This window comes from Ahaetulla prasina, chromosome 1 (assembly GCF_028640845.1).
Source record: "Ahaetulla prasina isolate Xishuangbanna chromosome 1, ASM2864084v1, whole genome shotgun sequence".
Taxonomy (NCBI): Eukaryota; Metazoa; Chordata; class Lepidosauria; order Squamata; family Colubridae; genus Ahaetulla; species Ahaetulla prasina.
The window spans coordinates 246,163,827-246,182,914 of NC_080539.1; the positions used below are offsets into that span (position 1 = coordinate 246,163,827).

The 19,088-nt window shown below is 39.3% G+C and overlaps 1 protein-coding gene across 1 annotated transcript in view; it reads left to right on the forward strand.

Annotated features, from left to right (window-relative positions):
- The window catches only part of ADCY5 (adenylate cyclase 5), a 274,415-nt gene extending 260,562 nt beyond the window's left edge, over positions 1-13,853 (forward strand). The window contains exons 16-21 of the mRNA XM_058195248.1: positions 1,679-1,711; positions 2,786-2,918; positions 3,665-3,928; positions 5,863-6,067; positions 7,363-7,487; positions 8,379-13,853. Of these exons, the coding sequence (XP_058051231.1) occupies positions 1,679-1,711; positions 2,786-2,918; positions 3,665-3,928; positions 5,863-6,067; positions 7,363-7,487; positions 8,379-8,507 (889 nt within the window). The 3' untranslated portion in view covers positions 8,508-13,853. The remainder of the gene's footprint in view (positions 1-1,678; positions 1,712-2,785; positions 2,919-3,664; positions 3,929-5,862; positions 6,068-7,362; positions 7,488-8,378) is intronic.
- The last annotated feature ends 5,235 nt before the right edge of the window (positions 13,854-19,088 follow it).

A 19,088-nucleotide genomic window follows, 5' to 3' on the forward strand; every position in this document is an offset into this window, starting at 1 on the left:
ATGTATTGTCTAACTCTGTAATTTTCCTTATCATCCTTTCCAATAAATCCAAAATTAAATTAAATTAAATTAAATCCAAAAGGTACAGATTAAACCTCTTACATTAACCATACTCATAGAACGAATTCTTTTGAAGTGGTTATGGCTCCCCATAGTGTCCAAAGAGAAAAACTGAAAGAATGTTATTATGGAGCATTGCACATTACATCTCTGTACTAAATGTATGCTTCTTTAATTTATTTCCATATTGAATCGAATGGAACTTTGGATGCTTTCTAGAAAAACAAGGTAGGGGAATGTTTCTGAAATTATTTTCAACCTTTTTATCAACCCTGATTATAAGAAGTGTCAATATTTTCTTTTGTGTATCAAAAGTGTTGTGTTTGTGTGCATGTAGGTTTAAATATCCCCTGGGAAGCTGGTGGTGGGTTGTGAACATTTCACTACGGGTCATTGGGAAGTACGGTGTGTGTGTGTGTTGTGAGAAAGGGGTGGGGCTTTAAAGGAAGCAGTCACTAACACTCTATGCAGCTGCTTAAATGCTGCTTAAATGCATCTCTCTTAGGGATGTTCTGGGGAATTATTTTTCTCTATATTTTTTCTGCAACCTCTAGCTAGATCTGGCAAATTTGCAACCCCAAAATCTATTTTGCCCCCCTCCTGCCCTAATCCCAGTTTTGTTCCTGTTCAGTTCAGTTTTTCGTAAGTTACTTTGTTAATGGGCAGATAGACAAGCGTTCAGAGCTCCTGTATGTGATTGCATTCCAGCATCTCATTGGATTATCTCATTTTTCACTCAGCCTTATTCAGATTTTCTTGTTTTTTTAAAAAAAAAGACTGATGGCAGGATTTCTCATATTTTTAATATTGCATAGCATGTCTTGTGTTTCAACCAGATGGTTAGTAGGTTGAATTTGCGAATGGCTTTGTGTGTGATGGATGGGGCTTGGGAAACAATGCAGTTTTGTTGAGTGAATTGGTTACATACCAGACATGAGGGATGTGTGCTCATGTGTGCTTGAACCCCTCCAGCTAGGAATACATGCAGTGCTCATAAATAAGCAGGCTATAGTCATTTATTTGATGCAAAGGAAGAAGATCGTTTCGTTGGGAGAAAAAAGGGAACATGTAGCTCAGAACAATTCTTGTGCTTCCTTTTGTTTAAATTTCTTAACCACTTCACAACAGGGCAATGTGTGCGTATCCCATTCTGCCAATGAGAAGACAAGGCTAAGATACAGAAGTTTAGTGAAAGAAGATATGAGGCTAACTTGGCTCAGAACTCGAACTCTTATCAATGCAAGTGATATCATAGAAAAGATGTGTGAAATTGGAAAAAAAAAAGAACAGGTGCTAATGATCATCTCAAAGATGCTTTTTCAAAAAGCAAACTCAACTGTTTTTCCTTGAGGAAGAAGAAGAAAATCTTTTGCTTCTCATCCAAGAAGCTCCATCAATTGTGATTCATTCACAATGAATGAAACTTCATGGATAAGAAGCAAGACATTTTCTTTTTCTTCCTCAAGGAAAAAAAACCACCCAGTTGCCTTTTGAAAAAGCAACTTTAAGACAACTTTGACCTGATGACTGAGAATCTCCACAGATGGTGCTAATGATGGATAAAAGAAATGAAAGATCTCTTTGTTTCGCCTAAAATATGTCCTTCTTGTTCTTTCAGTATGTTTTCCAATGAGACCGAAAGTGGAATATGGTGAGTTAATGAAGGATGATGCAATTGCATTTTCAACAATTGATTTAGAATCTGTGGAAGCTTGTATTGGTGCAGATCTGTGACAGAAGGAGGGAGGGAAGTTTTGGTTCAAGATGTTCCACTTGGACTGCAGCTGGTTGCATTCACTCTTTAAACCAGGATACACCTGATCTTTTCCTGGACCAAGGAGCCCTTGTACTCAGTCATTCAAGTCCTGGTCATCTCGCATCTGGGCTATTGCAATGCACTCTAAATGGGGCTACCCTTGAAGAGCATTTGGAAGCTTCAACTGGTGCAAAATGTGGTGGCAGCACAGGCAACTCTTGGGAGTCCCTAGGATGACCCATGTTACACCGCTGCTCCACAAGCTGCACTGGCTGCTGGGTGTGGTTCAAGGTTTTGGTTATTACCTTTAAAGCCGTACATGACATAGGTACATGGGTTACTTGAAGAACTGTCTCACCCCACTGGGACTGGCCCACCTCACCCACATCAACAAAGGAGACATGCTGCAGGCCCTGTTGGTCAAGAAATTCTAGGGCCTTCTCCCCTTTGGCTCCTGCCCTTTAGACCATCTTACACCATGAGGTGAGATTGGCTCCTACCCTTCTGTCCTTCCACATGAACCTGAAGACCTGGATCTGCCAGATGGCTTGGGGTCCCAATGGGGGAGCATCACTTGGAGGTGGTTGTTGAATTAAGAAGCAATCCTATCTCCCACCACCCTGGGGAATCCTATTCCCTCGCTCCCCATCTTTTAACTAAATTTTAGCTTAATTGGGATTTCTTTTTTAAAAAAATATTTTAACAATATTTATTTGTTAGGATTTTATTTGTTAGGATTTTAAAGTTGCCCAGAGTCATTTTATTATAAATTCAATATACATAAATAATACACAACCAAGAACACACTCAGAACATGGAGAAATTGGACTCCAAGCCCTCTGGGAGCATTTCAAGGGATGAGAAATACTGGAAGGCTTGATTTGACAACATAAGAAGCATTACGTTCTTTATGCTTGAGTCACTGTTACATTATAATTTTCAGATTTGTGCATTTTGTTTCCTGTATAGTCCTTCCAATGTGTCCAGGGTTGCTTTGAAGATTGTAACCCCTGTTGTCATCACTGTTTTTGTCTTGGCGGTCTATCTACATGCACAGCAGGTGGAATCCACAGCAAGGTTGGATTTCCTTTGGAAGCTTCAGGTGTGTATGTTAGCAGGTGCTTATTCTTGGCATGTCTGTCTTTAATATTATATTAGAGAACCTTCTTATGATCAGAATATGATTGCTCCTCATGCTGTTATTTTGTTGGGCTACTGTGCTCATAAATCAGAACTAGACTTCTCAGATCAGAAGAAACTTATACATTTTTTTTTATTTCATGATCACAGATATCTTGTTATGTAATATGTAAATCTACAGGGGGCTGATTGGCACCAGTTTAGTGTAGTGGGCCTATATCTTCTGAGATAAAGAAAACTGACAAGCATATTCCACATGGAACATTTGTGTGGGAAAAGTGTTACATAAATATTGGGAATTGAGTAAAGGAAGAGTATTGTAATTCAGTGGGCGTCGTTTTCAAAAACTAATTAAGTTTATTCGATTAAATTATGTCTCAAGGTTAACAATTTTGGAAATGTTGCTGCTTTTATGAACATCTGTTGATGATTTCTTCTTCATAGAATTCTACTCCTGTTGATCTGATCACCAAATTGAATCAGAACTCGAAATAAAGCTTTCACCAATTTTTGAGAGTTCAATTTTGAGGACAGAATTAATAATTTCAGTAATAGGCCTCCTATGTATGCTTAAAATTAGAACCCAATGAAGTATCAAATGTGATTCTGTTGACACCGGTCAATTAAGATCCCATGCATATATATTTCCACCCCATTTCCCACATAAATGAAGTTAACTTGCATCCACATCCTTGTCTCTCTCTTCAGGCTACTGAAGAAAAGGAGGAGATGGAGGAGCTGCAGGCCTACAATCGAAGGCTTCTCCATAATATCTTGCCAAAGGACGTAGCAGCCCATTTTCTTGCACAGGAGCGGAGAAATGATGAACTGTATTACCAGTCCTGTGAATGTGTGGCTGTCATGTTTGCTTCCATCAGCAATTTCTCAGAATTCTATGTGGAGTTAGAGGCCAACAATGAAGGGGTGGAGTGCTTGAGGCTCCTCAATGAAATCATTGCTGACTTTGATGAGGTGAGCAAATTCAAGGAGAACAATGGTCTCTTTCATGCTGAGGACCGATCACTATGTAAATATCCTGTTCCACACAATATTGCCTTTGACACTTTGGGGTGTCTAGGTTCAGGGGTTTTTTTAAGTGACTTTTTTAAAAAAACTTTCTGCTCTACTAGAAATTAATGCAAAAATTTGGTTCAACCTTCTCTATAATAATATTTCTCCAAAACTCCATGAAACTAGTTTTCCTATTCCAGTTGAGTGATTGCATATCCTGGTCACCAGTTTAATTTAGTTTAGTTTAGTTTAGTTTAGTTTAGTTTATTGTCATTGCACCTTGTACAACAAAATTAAATGCCATTTTCAGAGTACATTATAACTATAAAAATAAAACACAAACACACATCCTTCACATTCTATACAATTGAATTGAAAACCCAATATTGCATTAATATTGCACTATGCAGTAGAAGTCAGTATAGTTACTGCCCTGGGATAGAATAGGTTTTTCAGCCTATTTGTCTTTGTTTTTATTATCCTGTAGAATAGAATAGAATAGAATAGAATAGAATAGAATAGAATAGAATAGAATAGAATAGAATAGAATAGAATAGAATAGAATAGAATAGAATAGAATTTTCTTATTGGCCAAGTGTGATTGGACACACAAGGAATTTGTCTTGGTGCATATGCTCTCAGTGTACATAAAAGAAAAGATGAGAATGAGATGGTTCTTTAAGAATGTTTTGAACTTTCTTAAGGCAGTGGGAGCTATAAAGCTCTTCCAAAGAGGGAAGATCATCTGGGCAATGACGTTAACCCTCTGGAGTGCTGTCTTATCTGCCACTGTGCAATTGGCAACTGTACATAGGTGCAGTAAGTTAAAATGCTCTTTATGGTGCAGCGGTAGAAGGTCACCAGCAGTTTTTCATTCAGTTGTTTCCCTGAGAAGTCTCAGATAGTATAATCTCTGCTGGGCCCTTTTGACCAGTGCTGCAATGAGTGCCCCAGGTCAGGTCCTCTTTTATAATAACACCCTTGCTGCACTCAGTCTCCATTGATAAGCAAGGGCTGTCTGTCTGATCTATTCCTTCTATTGTCCACTCTAAGCACCTTGGTCTTATTAATGTTAAGGACCAAGTTACTGTCTCCACACCACGAAAGCAACCAGTCCCCCTCATGAGTCCCACCACTGTTAGTCTTTTGGTCCTGGTGCCTTAGAGTGGGGCAAGTAGAAATTTTGCCAAGACAGCTGAAATATGCATCTGCACTTGCTAGGAAACTTATTCATTATGGTTAGCATGGATTTTCTTGAATCTTTTTTGAAGCAAAGAAGGAATTACATTATAAGGCAGAGATGGGGTACTACGGCCTCTCTATGACTTGGGAACTTCAACTCCCAGAATTATTGAGCCAACATGAACTCCGAATTCAGCTCAGGAATTCTGGGAGTTGAAGTCCACAAATCATAAAAGGGCCATCGTTCCCCATCCCTGTTATAAAGGAATAAACTATGCCTTATTATTAAAAGTGCAAATAGTGTTAACTCAAGTACCTGTGAGTGATCGCAAGCACTGATACACATCACTTGTACTTATACTAGAGACAGACAGGAATTTGGACAGACAGGAATATATTCATATTCATATTGTATTATATTATATTATATATTGACCAGGCTAGAATATTACATCAGATTTAGAACTTCATAATCCAAAGCACAATCCGTAGCTGTTTTCAAGTTATTTTGAAATAGCTGATATTGGACTTCAATCTCTAAGTCTGTTCTCAGGATCCAAATAGCTCATCTATTTTCTTTTCACATATGAATCAGGCTGGATTGTTCCCGCTACGGGTTAATGCATGTAGTCCCTAGGGCTGTGCACAGACCACTTACAGAGCATGGATTTATTTGTGTGTGTGTGTGTCCTTTTCCTTCCTTGGGTTTGTAGATAATAAGTGAAGATCAGTTTCGACAGCTGGAAAAGATCAAAACGATAGGGAGCACATATATGGCTGCTTCGGGTCTGAATGATACGACCTATGACAAAGTGGGCAAAACGCATATCAAGGCCCTGGCGGACTTTGCAATGAGGTTAATGGATCAAATGAAATACATCAACGAGCATTCGTTCAACAATTTCCAGATGAAAATAGGTAAATATTGCAGTTATACCCTGTGAATGGTTAAAAAATCTCTATGGTTAAAAAAAAAAAGCAAATGCAATATTTTACTATGAAGCTACTGAATGCAAATAATCATGGATGTTATTTCTTTTGACTGATATTCAGTTGGTAGTGCCTATGATGGCTTATGCAAATTATATAACATATGTACACAAACATATTGGTGTACGGTAGCTACAAGCATAAATCCGGATACAAAAATATATCTAAGAATAAGCACACAATAAGATCAGTGATCTTTTCAGCTTCCAGAATTCCACATATGCATACAAAGTGCTATCAACACAGAGCTTCCCAGTAAGTAGGTTTGTAACTGTACCCTAATAGACCTGCATTTCACCAGGACCAAAAATGCAAAACTGGGAGCTATCTCATCATCATTATCATTTTAACATTTCTCCTTTGATAATATTTCCTTCACATTGATGTACCAGAGAGAGAAATTTACTGGTAATATCCAGAGTAGGCGTTTTCTCTCTCTGTCTCATTGGGACATATATTGGAGGCAAGAAAAATAATGGCTGTACAGTTCAGATATTTCTACAAAATACTTTTTCACATTTGAATCCTGTGACTTGTAGGAGCCGTGGAAGACTAAAGGGCAAGACAGGAATCTCAAGATTCAGTATTCCTTCTGGCATGAAATCCAGTAGTTTCAGAAACACCTTAATAGGGTTGTGATCGAATCCATTGATTTTGATGGAAAAAATTTAAGAAAATTCTTAATGTTTGCACTGAAACTCAATAGGAGAAGATAGTCAATTTGGTTTCCAAAATGCTTATATTTTGCAAAGGATGCATTGTTTCTTTTCTCTCTCCCTCTTCCCCTGCTCTCTCTCTCTCTCTCTCTGTGTGTCTGCCTCCCTTCTCTTTCTTTGTATTTGTTCATTTTTTAAAAAAATCTTCATTAAAATATTTTTTAAATAATATTTGTGGGAAAATGTGAATCTATAAATACTTTATTTATTATATTTATATGGCCGCCCATCTCAAAAAAAAACCCATGACTTTGGTGTAATATTTAAATTACACTAGTAGTTAACAGCTAAACAAACAAATGAAAGACAGGTGTGCAGCAAACTGCTTCCTTCCTTTCTTTTATTTACACAAAGCTAAAAGTTGATTTCCTCAAAACTTAGTAGGGATGAGTGAGGCCTGGGGAAGAATCTGGTGACTGTGTTGTTTCTGCATGTGATTTTCTGATGAAAACTAATAACCATCACTTTATTTTTGGAAGTCTTAATTCCTTACTGCTTTGTTTCTAGGGCTCAATATTGGCCCCGTAGTAGCAGGGGTCATAGGTGCACGTAAGCCCCAGTATGATATTTGGGGCAACACTGTGAATGTAGCTAGTCGAATGGACAGTACAGGAGTCCCTGATAGGATTCAGGTGAGTCTTCATCGCACTTACATGTCTTCTAATAGTGAAAGAGGAGAAGATAAATTGCCTTTCCCCTCTGTACTTTGTATCCTCCTTTTAATAGAACCAGCACTCTGTGTTTAGAGGCTGAATACTTATGCCTGGCATTTGCTAGTAAGACTTCTTGAGTATAATGGGCTCTAGTAGACTTGCCTAACATCAGTTCTTCAACTTCTGCTTCCATATGGAAATAGAACACGATTTCAGCAGAGTTATATGCATTGTTTAAAACTCCCTCATTTCTTCTGATGCTTCAGTGAATGCAAAGGCCTCGGTACTGGGAACACAATTGGAGTGCAAAGTTTTGTCTCCAATAATCCCAGATAAACTTTTAATACGCCTTCCATCAGGGGTGGGCTTCAAAAATTTTAGCAAGGGGTTCTCTGCCTGGTTGGTGGGTGGGCGTGGCCATGGTGGGTGTGGCATAATCAGCCTCCTGCACCATGGCCTTGGGGGGGGGAGCGTTTTTGCTCTCCCTGGGCTCTGGAAGCTTTTTTTGAGCTTCCGGGAGGGCAAAAACAGCTTCCCCAGGTCCTGGAGGCCTTCTGGAACTTCCAGGTGGCCCATTTTTTCCCCTCCCCGAGCCTCCAAGCATGCCCTACACTTACCTGCATCCAAAACGGGCCACGTGGGGACTCCTGGGAGGGGAGAGGAGGGTTAGGCGGGGCCAGTCAGGAGTGGGATTTGTGAGTTTTCCAAACTGCACAGAATCTTAGCTAGAGGTTCTCCCGAACCCCTGCGAACCCCCAGCAGCCCACCCCTGCCTTCCGTAAATGCAGTTATTCACTTCAATTGTTACTTAAACAAGAGAGGGCTTGGGGGGGTTGCAAACGCTGATTCTTCTTTTTGAATACTCTGCAGGTCACTACGGACATGTATCAGGTTTTAACGGTCAACAACTACCAACTAGAATGCCGAGGGGTTGTAAAAGTCAAAGGTAAAGGAGAAATGACCACTTACTTCTTAAATGAAGGCCCACCAGCAAGTTAGCGACAGTGGGCAAGGATGACTCCATTGATTCAAACACAATAGCAAGTTGGAGAAAATGTCACTGTCTCACAGTGAATCTAATCCAAGGCACGGTTGAGTATTTCATGTGATGCCTTTTTAGTAGGATTGTGTGCGAAGGGAAAAAAAAAGAAAAGAAACACAGCTTGGGCTGCCTAGCGCACACTTGAGAAGTCACCTAGCACTGCTGCAGACCTTTTTCCGAAGGTGAACGTTAAGTGAATTGACCAAAGATTTATGCTTCGTGGAATGCGAAGACGAAGAGATGGATTTGAGATCTTCATTTGTGGCTGCTACGCAGGACTTAAAACTATTTAAGTATTTATTTGAAGTAATACAATGTTTTTACTAGGTGGAAGGAAAGTATGATTCATTGAAACAAAAGGAAAACTAAAATGAACAGCATTATTTTGGAAAGGCTGTGCACTCCCATACTATTTCTGGTTTGTGCTGTCAGCTCCTTGAATGTGCCACTGTTCTTATATTAGCTGTTTGAGTGGGCTTTTAAAATTAAAGATGTTGCTCTCACTGTAACTCTTTACAAAGGGCCTTTTTTATTATGCCATCGGTAATGTTTTTAAATGGAAAAAGTTGCCTTGTTATGTACTCTTGCTATCCCTACCCTTACACAAATGTGAGGCTTCCTCATTTTAGCAAGAGAGGTATGTTTAAAGGAGGGAGAGTAATTGTTTAAAGCGAGGAAAAAAGAAATTTTCATATGGATTTATTAAATGAAAAGACCTTCTAACTCCTATTGGTGCATTTTGGTTTACAGGCGAAAGACTTGGCTGTTAAATCTTCCTGTTGGTCAGGGAGATTTCTCTGATATGTGTGGGATTATTTTGGGAGGTTTTGTATTTTGTAATATGAGAGACACTGACACTAACAAATATACCAAAATTCTATATTTTGAGGATTTTATGTATTAAAATTTCATCCCAATTGTGCAACAGTGATCAGCTTGTGTATCTGCTGTAATGCACATAATCGCTATGTGAAAAGGTAACACGAGGGGAGACTCACATGCAGCAGTCTTAAGCAACCACTGAACATCTGGCACAGCTGCTTTTACCTTTTGGGTGGAGCAATCTTGATCCATTCATACACGCACCATAGTTGATTGCACTTGACGTACAGTACATTCCCTTCTCTGTCATAATCTGCCTGGGAGGAGAGGGGAAATGGGAGTCCAGGTTGGGCCCCTTTGGTCTGCCAGAGAGCTGGTCATTGAGAGATCTTTCCCCTGTTCTCTCTCTTAATTCAGCTGGCAGGGGGATGCCTCTTGCTGGGTGCGCACAAAATTGAGTCTAAACTGGTGACTGTGCACATAGCATCTTGGGAGGTGTACATAAGCTATAAAATTGTGGATGTTCTTTTTGTTCTTTTCAGAGTTGCAGACTTGGCAGTTTTCGATTTCTGTACAGTCCAGGAAGCAAGCAGAAGCTTAAAAGGGGCTCCAGGATAAAATAAAAATAAATAAAAATTAATGAAGGTTATGAATCTTTAGGCTAAAAATAATAATAATAGAAAAGCAAGAACTAGCCCAAATAAAGTTAAAGATAAAATGTATCCCTAATTTTGAAATAGCTTTTGAAATATAGGACATTGGGATAAAAACAATTTCTAATAGTCAAAGAACCGAAAGAAGAAAAATTAAAATATTTAAAGGTTTGTTTAATTAATGTGTATCGAATTGCTTTGGAATATTGTTTTGAAATGTTGCAGTCATGAAGAGGTGGGGAATTAAATTCTAGTTTCAATTCACTGTACATGGCATTTAGTTAAAAAGGGCTTGGGAAGATTTGGGTTTTTTTTCTATAACCAAACAAAATTGACTGCGGACGCTGGGATGGTCTAACAATTTTTAAGAGGAGGAGCGACTGATATGCATCTATAAATAGGTTCATCATGAATTTTCAATGCCCATACATTTTATTAAAGCATTAAAGTGTAGAAAGCATATATTTTTATATTTCACTGTGGGAAAAGAATTTATATTAAACCTGACTATCTTCAAAATGATTAATAACTTTTAACAGATTTTCCCCCCACTTTTCAAGATAGATTTTTAGTAATATTAATAAGCTGAATGGCTATGGCATGAGAGAGGAAGCTCTGATCTTTGACCAAGAAATTAAATATTATCCATGTTCTTAAATTTATTAAATTGCTTAACATAATTATGTGGAGCTCTTTTAAACAAGAACCTAGTAATATCCGATTTCTCTTATGCGTGTATGTTTCCCTTCCAGTAAGGCACATCCTAGAACATAGTACAGTCCGGTTTCTAGAAAACTGCCAAGTTTGTCCTTGTACTATATGTTTTTTTTAACCTTTAAACAAAATCTGATTTCCAAAGGTCTTTATTTACATGGTACTGCAGCTTCTTCATTATCTTCCACCCTTTCTTTCTGGCATCATTTACCACTTCCAAAATTTAATTAATAGCACAATATAGGATCATTTTTAAGTTGGCCTCCTGCTTTGAAGTGTGCATTAACATTTGAGCAGACCGCCTTGCGCAATTGTGTTGTCAATGAAATTTTCAGTCGCCTGTATCTCTGACTGTGATTGTTGACTGTGTCATGATCATTTCAAGGGGTATGCACTCTTTATTCTGGCTCTTGCAAGATGAATACAGTTAGAATTTCCCATGGAAATTGCAATCTGTTTAATTTAACAACTATATTAAACACTGTTTCACTTGTCGGTCTTTTCTGGTTTTTTTTTTTCATGATTAGCTCAAAAGAAACTAAGAAGTTTGTCACTGTGCATTAAAACATGACACAGTGTTTGTTTTGTTGACCTCCCAAATATTTTTTTCAGGGTGATATATTGAACTAGACAAATGGCTTCAGAAATGCACGCTACCCAAGTATGCTTTTGGAGCAGGAAAATTGTGTAGGCAGAAGATCCATGCAAAAGATTGCAACAAAAACATTGCCATACTCATCAGGTGGAAACGGAAGCAATGGTTATTCGTCTCTGAGACAAAAGGATTTTGAAGTGAAAGAGTAGCTGTTCTGTTTGATTTCTGAATCAAAGCCCAGTGAAACTGAACTTTATAAGGCAGTGGTTCCCAACCTTTTCTTGTTTGAGGCACCCTTGGAAAGCCTTTCAAAAGTTCCCGGCACCCTTATAAGGAAATAGATATTTAAAATCTCCGTAGCTCAAAAGTTCCCGGCACCCTCAAAAGATCTCACGGCACCCCTTAGTGCCGCGGCACACTGGTTGGGAACCACTGTTATAAGGACTTAAAGGTTTTTTTTAAGAAGACGGTATAGCGGGAGGACAGGCCAAAACTAGTAGCCTTTCCTGTATATAATAAATGTAGTGCACTTTGCATTAAATGGCATCTCTAGCTAAAACAAACTCTCATTTGAGTATACGTAGAAACAAATCCCATACAGGTAATTCTTGACTTGCAGTTATTGGTTTAGTGACCATTCAAAGTTAAAATGGCACTGAAAAAGTAACTTACAACCCATCCTCACACTTATGACTGTCATAACATCCCCACGGTCACATGATTAGAATTCAGGTGCTTGGCAACTATCGGGTATTTCATGATAGTTGCAGCGCCCTGGAATCAGGTGATTGTCATTTACAACTTTCTCAGTCAGCTACAGCAAAAAAAGTTGGGCATAATTTATTTAACACCTGCTGTCAGGGTTCCAAGTAACACCCCCCACGAATGAAAACTCTGAGGCTTGGGTTTCCTCAAAGTTATACTTTATTAGAGATGTCATATTGGCACATCTGGGAAAACCTGAATCTGAAAGCTTCCAGGGATTCCCCACCCAAAGGAAAGTTCAAGTCCCTGCCCAACACCCACAAGTCCATCACATAGTCCAATTAAAACACCATTCCGACTAGAGATGCATCCCAGTTCCAGCCTCCCAGGTGCAGGGCAAGATGTCCTTGAACCTCTGAGAAAAGAATGTTATCATGACTATAAACTATCCACGCTCCATAAAATTCCCCCCCTCCCAGTTTTCCACAGTAGTAAATGTGGCAGGTCTGAAGGCCCAGTACAAAAGATGGCTTCCAAGCCTGAGAGCTGCCTTGCTTAATAAAAATTCTGATCCCAATTGTGGTTGTAATTCAAAGACTACCTGTATAAGACTGTTCTTTGCTGACTCTTGTTGTGAAATCTGCTGTTGTATTGCAAGAGGGAAGGTCTCTTTCACAAGGAACTAAGAGACAAATCAACATTGAGTCCTCAGTATGCAGTAAGAGACCCAGAAGGAATCCTCCCTAAACTGTTACAGGATTTATCTGATAGTTATTCAGTGTGTGCTTTTGTCTGGCAAGAGTGCGACACAATGAATTACTCAGAGTAGTCTTTTTATTGCTGTGTGCACATAGACAGGAAATTTGCCCAGACTAAAAAGCACACTCCACATAACTATCAGACAAATCCTGTGAAGGTTTAGGGAGGATCCCTTCTGTCTATTAGCTCTTTATGAAAGAGCCCTCCTCTCTTGCAATTCAGTGCCAGATACCGCCATACTCTAGTCATGTGAAAAAGTAAAAAAAAAAAAAAGTAACATTCATATAAATATTCTACCTTCATTCAGACTGTATAAAAGCGATGTAGTTGAAAGAAACTGAAAAATTGACTTTGTAATTATTTGACTAAAATATGCCATTCCTTTCTGTTGAAAAAATACACCTTTAGCTCTACTAGTCAATATTGTCCCTGTTGGCAGAAACATCTTCAAGAAGACCGCCAACACAGTTCTAGGCTGCATAAACAGGGACAGAATCAAGATCATGTGAAGTGTTAATACCATTTTATAATGCCTTGGTAAGGCCACACTTGGAATATTGCATCCAGTTTTGATCGCCACGATGTAAAAAAGATGTTGAGACTCTAGAAAGAATGCAGAGAAGAGCAACAAAGATGATTAGGGGACTGGAGGCTAAAACATAAGGTATAAAGAATGGTTGCTGGAACTGGATATGGATATGTGTAGTCTTATGAAAAGAAGGAGTAGGGGTGACATGATACAAGTGAAACTCAAAAAATTAGAATATCGTGCAAAAGTTCATTTATTTCAGTACTGCAACTTAAAAGGTGAAACTAATATATGAGATAGACTCATTACATGCAAAGCGAGATAGTTCACGCCTTGATTTGTCATAATTTTGATGATTATGGCTGACAGCTCATGAAAACCCCAAATTCACAATCTCAGAAAATTAGAATATTGTGAAAAGGTTCAATATTTTAGGCTCAAAGTGTCCCACTCTAATCAGCTAATTAAGCCATAACACCTGCAAAGGGTTCCTGAGCCTTTAAATGGTCTCCTAGTCTGGTTCAGGAGGAATCACAATCACGGGAAAGACTGCTGACCTGACTGTTGTGCAGAAAACCATCATTGACACCCTCCATAAGGAGGAAAAGCCTCAAAAGGTAATTGCAAAAGAAGCTGGATATTCCCAAAGTGCTGTATCAAAGCACATTAATAGAAACTCATGTGGAAGGGAAAAGTGTGGAAGAAAAAGGTGTACAAGCAGCAGGGATGACCGCAGCCTGGAGAGGATTGTCAGGAAAGGGCCATTCAAAAGTGTTGGGGACTTTCACAAGGAGTGGACTGAGGCTGGAGTCAGTGCATCAAGAGCCACCACACACAGACGGATCCTGGATGTGGGCTTCAAATGTCATATTCCTCTCGTCAAGCTGCTCCTGAGCAACAAACAACGTCAGAAGCGTCTTACCTGGGCTAAAGAAAAAAAGCACTGGTCTGTTGCTCAGTGGTCCAAAGTCCTCTTTTCTGATGAGAGCAACTTTTGCATCTCATTTGGAAACCAAGGACCCAGAGTCTGGAGGAAGAATGGAGAGGCACACACTGCAAGATGCTTGAAGTCCAGCGTGAATTTTCCACAGTCTGTGTTGATTTGGGGAGCCCTGTCATCTGCTGGTGTTGGTCCACTGTGCTTCATTAAGTCCAGGGTCAACACAGCCGTCTAACAGGAGATTTTGGAGCACTTCATGCTTCCTTCCGCAAACTTTATGGGGATGCTGAGTTCATTTTCCAACAGGACTTGGCACCTGCCCAAACTGCCAAAAGAACCAAAACCTGGTTCAGTGCCCATGGGATTACTGTGCTTGATTGGCCAGCAAACTCACCTGACCTGAAACCCCATAGAGAATCTATGGGACATTACCCAGAGAAAGATGAGACATGAGACTGAACAATGCAGAAGAGCTGAAGGGCACTATTGAAGCATCTTGGTCTTCCATAACACCTCAGCAGTGCCACAGGCTGATAGCATTCATGCCACGCCACATTGAGGCAGTAATTGATGCAAAAGGGGCCCAAACCAAGTATTGAGTACATATGCATGCTTATACTTTTCAGAGGTCTGATATTGTTCTATGTACAATCCTTGTTTTATTGATTTCATGTAATAGTCTAATTTTCTGAGATTGTGAATTTGGGGTTTTCATGAGCTGTCAGCCTTAATTCATCAAAATTATGACAAATCAAGGTGTGAACTATCTTGCTTTGCATGTAATGAGCCTATCTCATATATTAGTTTCACCTTTTAAGCTGCATTACTGAAATAAATGAACTTTTGCACGCTATTCTAATTTTTTGAGTTTCACCTGTACTAGTGTTCCATTATCTCAGGGGCTGCCACAAAGAGGAAGTCAAGCTATTCTCCAAAGCACCTGAGGGCAGGACACGAAGCAATGGGTGGAAACAAATGATGTGGTGTAGGGTTTCCTGCCTAAGCAGGGGGTTGGACTAGAAGACCTCCAAGGTCCCTTCCAACTCTGTTATTCTATATTCTATATGCTAGACATTCCTTAGAACTGTCTCCCAATCTCTGATATTGACTGGAATTTTTTTCCATCATCCATGCAGATTTTTTTTCAGCTGTTAAAATGTTTCAAAGGTTCTCATACGCACAGCCAGTTTCAAATCACCCCGCACCATTTTGATGGAATTTAGATTTGGGTTTTGATTCAGCCATTCTAGAAGCTTCCTTCTCTTCCCCTCCCGCCCCCCTCCCCCAGCTATTCCTTGGTGGATTTACTGGAATGCTTAGGGTTATTGTCATGTTGCAAGGTTCACTTTCAGTTTGGGTGCACTCTTCTGATAGATGGTCTCACATTACTCCTGAGTGTCCTCTGGTATGATGAAGAATTCACAGTAGATTCTGGGATGGTGAACCACCCAGCCCAAAACTATAAGCTCTCAACTACCATAGTTGGATCAGGTTATGGTGAAATGTTGTTTGGATTTTGCCAAACCTGTCTTCTAGTTCTGGGGCCCAGTAACTCTAGTTTTGTCTTGTCTAACCAATGCTCATTTTTCCAGACGTTCTCTCAGTTGCTCAGCTTCTGCTCCCCTAGCAGTTCAAAAGTATGTCCTAGGTGAGTAAATAAATGGATGCCACTTCAGTGGGGAGACAAGCTGATGGTACACGCAGGCAGGCAGATTGGCAGATTCCTGCTGGTTATGAACCTTACCAGTTGTGACACCCATTTGTGAGGGAGAGGGCCTTAGATGACGCTGCTCGTCTTTCTTTCTGATGCAAAACTAGCTTGCTCTCCTATGGCGCACCTTGGAAAGCACATGAACATGTCTCAACTGAGCTAGTAAATTGGCAGCCAAACTACTCCTCTGAATTAGCATTGTAGTATCCTGGCAAATACTGTATACCACCATATGCTAAATAAATATTGTTGAAACGAAGGTCACATATGTCTGGTGAATTATGTTGAAAACACCAATACTTTTAATGTGTGTATTTAACTTATTCAGATGACTGCGTATCTCTCAACTGCTTGAAAATGTCTTGAACGAAGAATATTTTTGAAGTTTGGTTCATGCTCTGAAAAGATACAGATGCCTGAAGATACTTTTTAGATAACTGATTTAAGAAGTAATCTCATTTCTCAATAAAAAAATAGTGAGGTTCAAATGAACATTTATGCTTCTAGCATATTGAAGTCATTATCATTATCTCTGTTGCTGCTCTGCTGTTTCCTGTGCTGTTCTTGGTTGTTTATTTATTTAAATTTATTACAGATGCTTACTCTGGGTGGTTTGCAAAATTTAAAAATCGTAAAAATAGTTAAAATCATAAAATGCAGTGCAGACTGAAACAAGTCAAAACAATAATAGAAAACCACAAATGGGGCCTGACAAATATCTGAACCATAAAACTGGGACTGAGGCCAGGCCTTAAGGACTTTTGCAAACTCTAGAGCAGAGGTCACCAACCTTGACTTTATGACTTGTGGATTTCAACTCCCAGAATTTCTCAGCCAGCATGTGCTGGCTGAGGAATTCTGGGAGTTGAAGTCCACAAGTCATAAACTTGCCAAGATTGGAGACCCCTCCTCTAGAGGGTGTTGTCCAAATCTCTTGGGGAGAGGGGAAACCCTGTTCCAAGTGTAGGGGCCATGGCAGAGAAGACACACTACCTCAATCTCTTAAAACGGCAGTAACACTGGTAGCCCTCGGCTTACAATCATTAATTTAGTGATCTTTATAATGACACTGAAAAAAGTGACTCATAACTGTTTTTCACCCTTATGACCATTGCAGCATCCCCATAGTCATATGATCAAAACCAGGCAACTGGCATGTATTCATAATAGTTATAGTGTTCTGGGGTCATGTGATCACCTTTTGCAACATGACAATGTAATTAGTGAAGCAAGATTCAATTAACCACCGTTAAGAATCATTTAATTGCAGTGATTCATTTAACTGTGGCAAGAAAGGTCATAAAATGGAACAAAACTCAATAACTCTCTTCCTTAGTCACAGAAATTTGGAGTCAGTTGTGGTTGTTAAGTCAAGGACTACCTGTAAAAGGAACCTGGAACACATACCTTCACTGCCTGAATGTACCAGACAGGCAGAAACAACTGGAGACAGGCAGTTCCTCACATATCCAAGCCCAGTGTCATGAAGGGCTTGATAGGTGATGACAGCAACTTGAATTGCATCCGAAAGTTGATTGACAACCAATGCAGTCTGACAAACAGCAGTTACTGCTACTCATTATTGTTTATGTACCGCATTTTGAACCAATTGTAGCTTCCGGATGATCTTCAAGAGTAGTCCCATGTATAGCATGCCGCACTGATTCAATCATGAAGTGACCAGGGCACTGGGAATCATCAGCATACTGATATAGATCCTGAACTGACAAATGACATTACCTAGTAGTTCCATGTAAAAAGGAGAGGGTTTTTTGGAATCTTGAGCCTGGAGAAATCCCAAAATAAGAGGCCAGGAGCACACTCTCTCCCCATCAATGGAGGCTGAGGTTGCAATATAGTTTTTCCCACTCCTATCTTCCATAACCAATCCAAATGGACACTGTGATTGATGATATTGAAAACCCAAGAGAACATGTTGCACAAGAATGGATGCACAACCTCCATCTCTATCAACCGCCAAAGGTAATCAACAAGTATGACCAGTGTTGTCCTGATACTGTACCCTGGTCTGAAATCCAACTGAAAGAGGTCCAGATAAACAATTTATTCCAAAATCCTATGTAGCTGCTGTCTGACCATCTTTTCCACAACCTTCTGGCTGGATAATAAATGACTAGAATAAGGTGTGTGTGAAAAAATTAAGAAATTAGGGGGCATGTGGAATGGTGTTAAAAGGAATATGGAATCCAACAGAGAGAACCTTTTCTTGTTAAGTTGTTCTCTTGCGCTTACTTACAGAGCAAAAAACCCAAATAGCTTATGTTGAGAACATTCTAAGCAGCATGGAGGGAATAAACAGTCAGATTCATTTTTTAAAAATCAAGTCTGTGTGCAAGCAGTAAACTATTCTGTTTCACAGGAAATGTTATAAACTAGGTTTCCAAAACTTCCAGAAAATTGCTGATTGGAACTAGTGACCATGACGCCTGGGCTGGCAGCTAACATTGAATAGCTAACAGCAATTATCACTAATTAGACAACTACAAAGATACAAAATTCTGCATACACAACACAGAATTTGGTTATATTGCCATCACAGAGCGTGATGAAATCTTTCTGTATTTTATGGGCTTGACATCAGCAACAGAGGATAAGTTTCAACCCTGGATACCTGAACAAATGTTTACTAAATTGGACTACGGCTTAGTACATTTGGACATTGATTGGTATATTAGTTATTGTATTGTACGATTATATAATACTGCCAATTCATTTAATTATAATTTATAGTGATGTCTTAGCCATAAAAGAGTCTGACCTGTAAGCATAATTATGGCAGTAGCATTTCAAGCTACAGTTTTGAAATCCAAGCAAAAAAAATCTACTACCAAGCTTTGTGGAAAGATATCTGCATATAGTTGAATATAGTGGCATTCATCTTTGACCACAAGTACATGGCATTCATACTTGGGGGAGGCATTAGAAATTAAAACTCATGAAAGTTGCCCAATCCTTAACTGAAAATAACTCTTTGGCACCTATCTGAATCAATCTACAACTGGTAACAAGCAACAAACAACTGCAGGCAAATTTATATTACAAAAAGCAAAAGATATTTTCTGTGATATATTCTTTCTGGAAAAATGGAA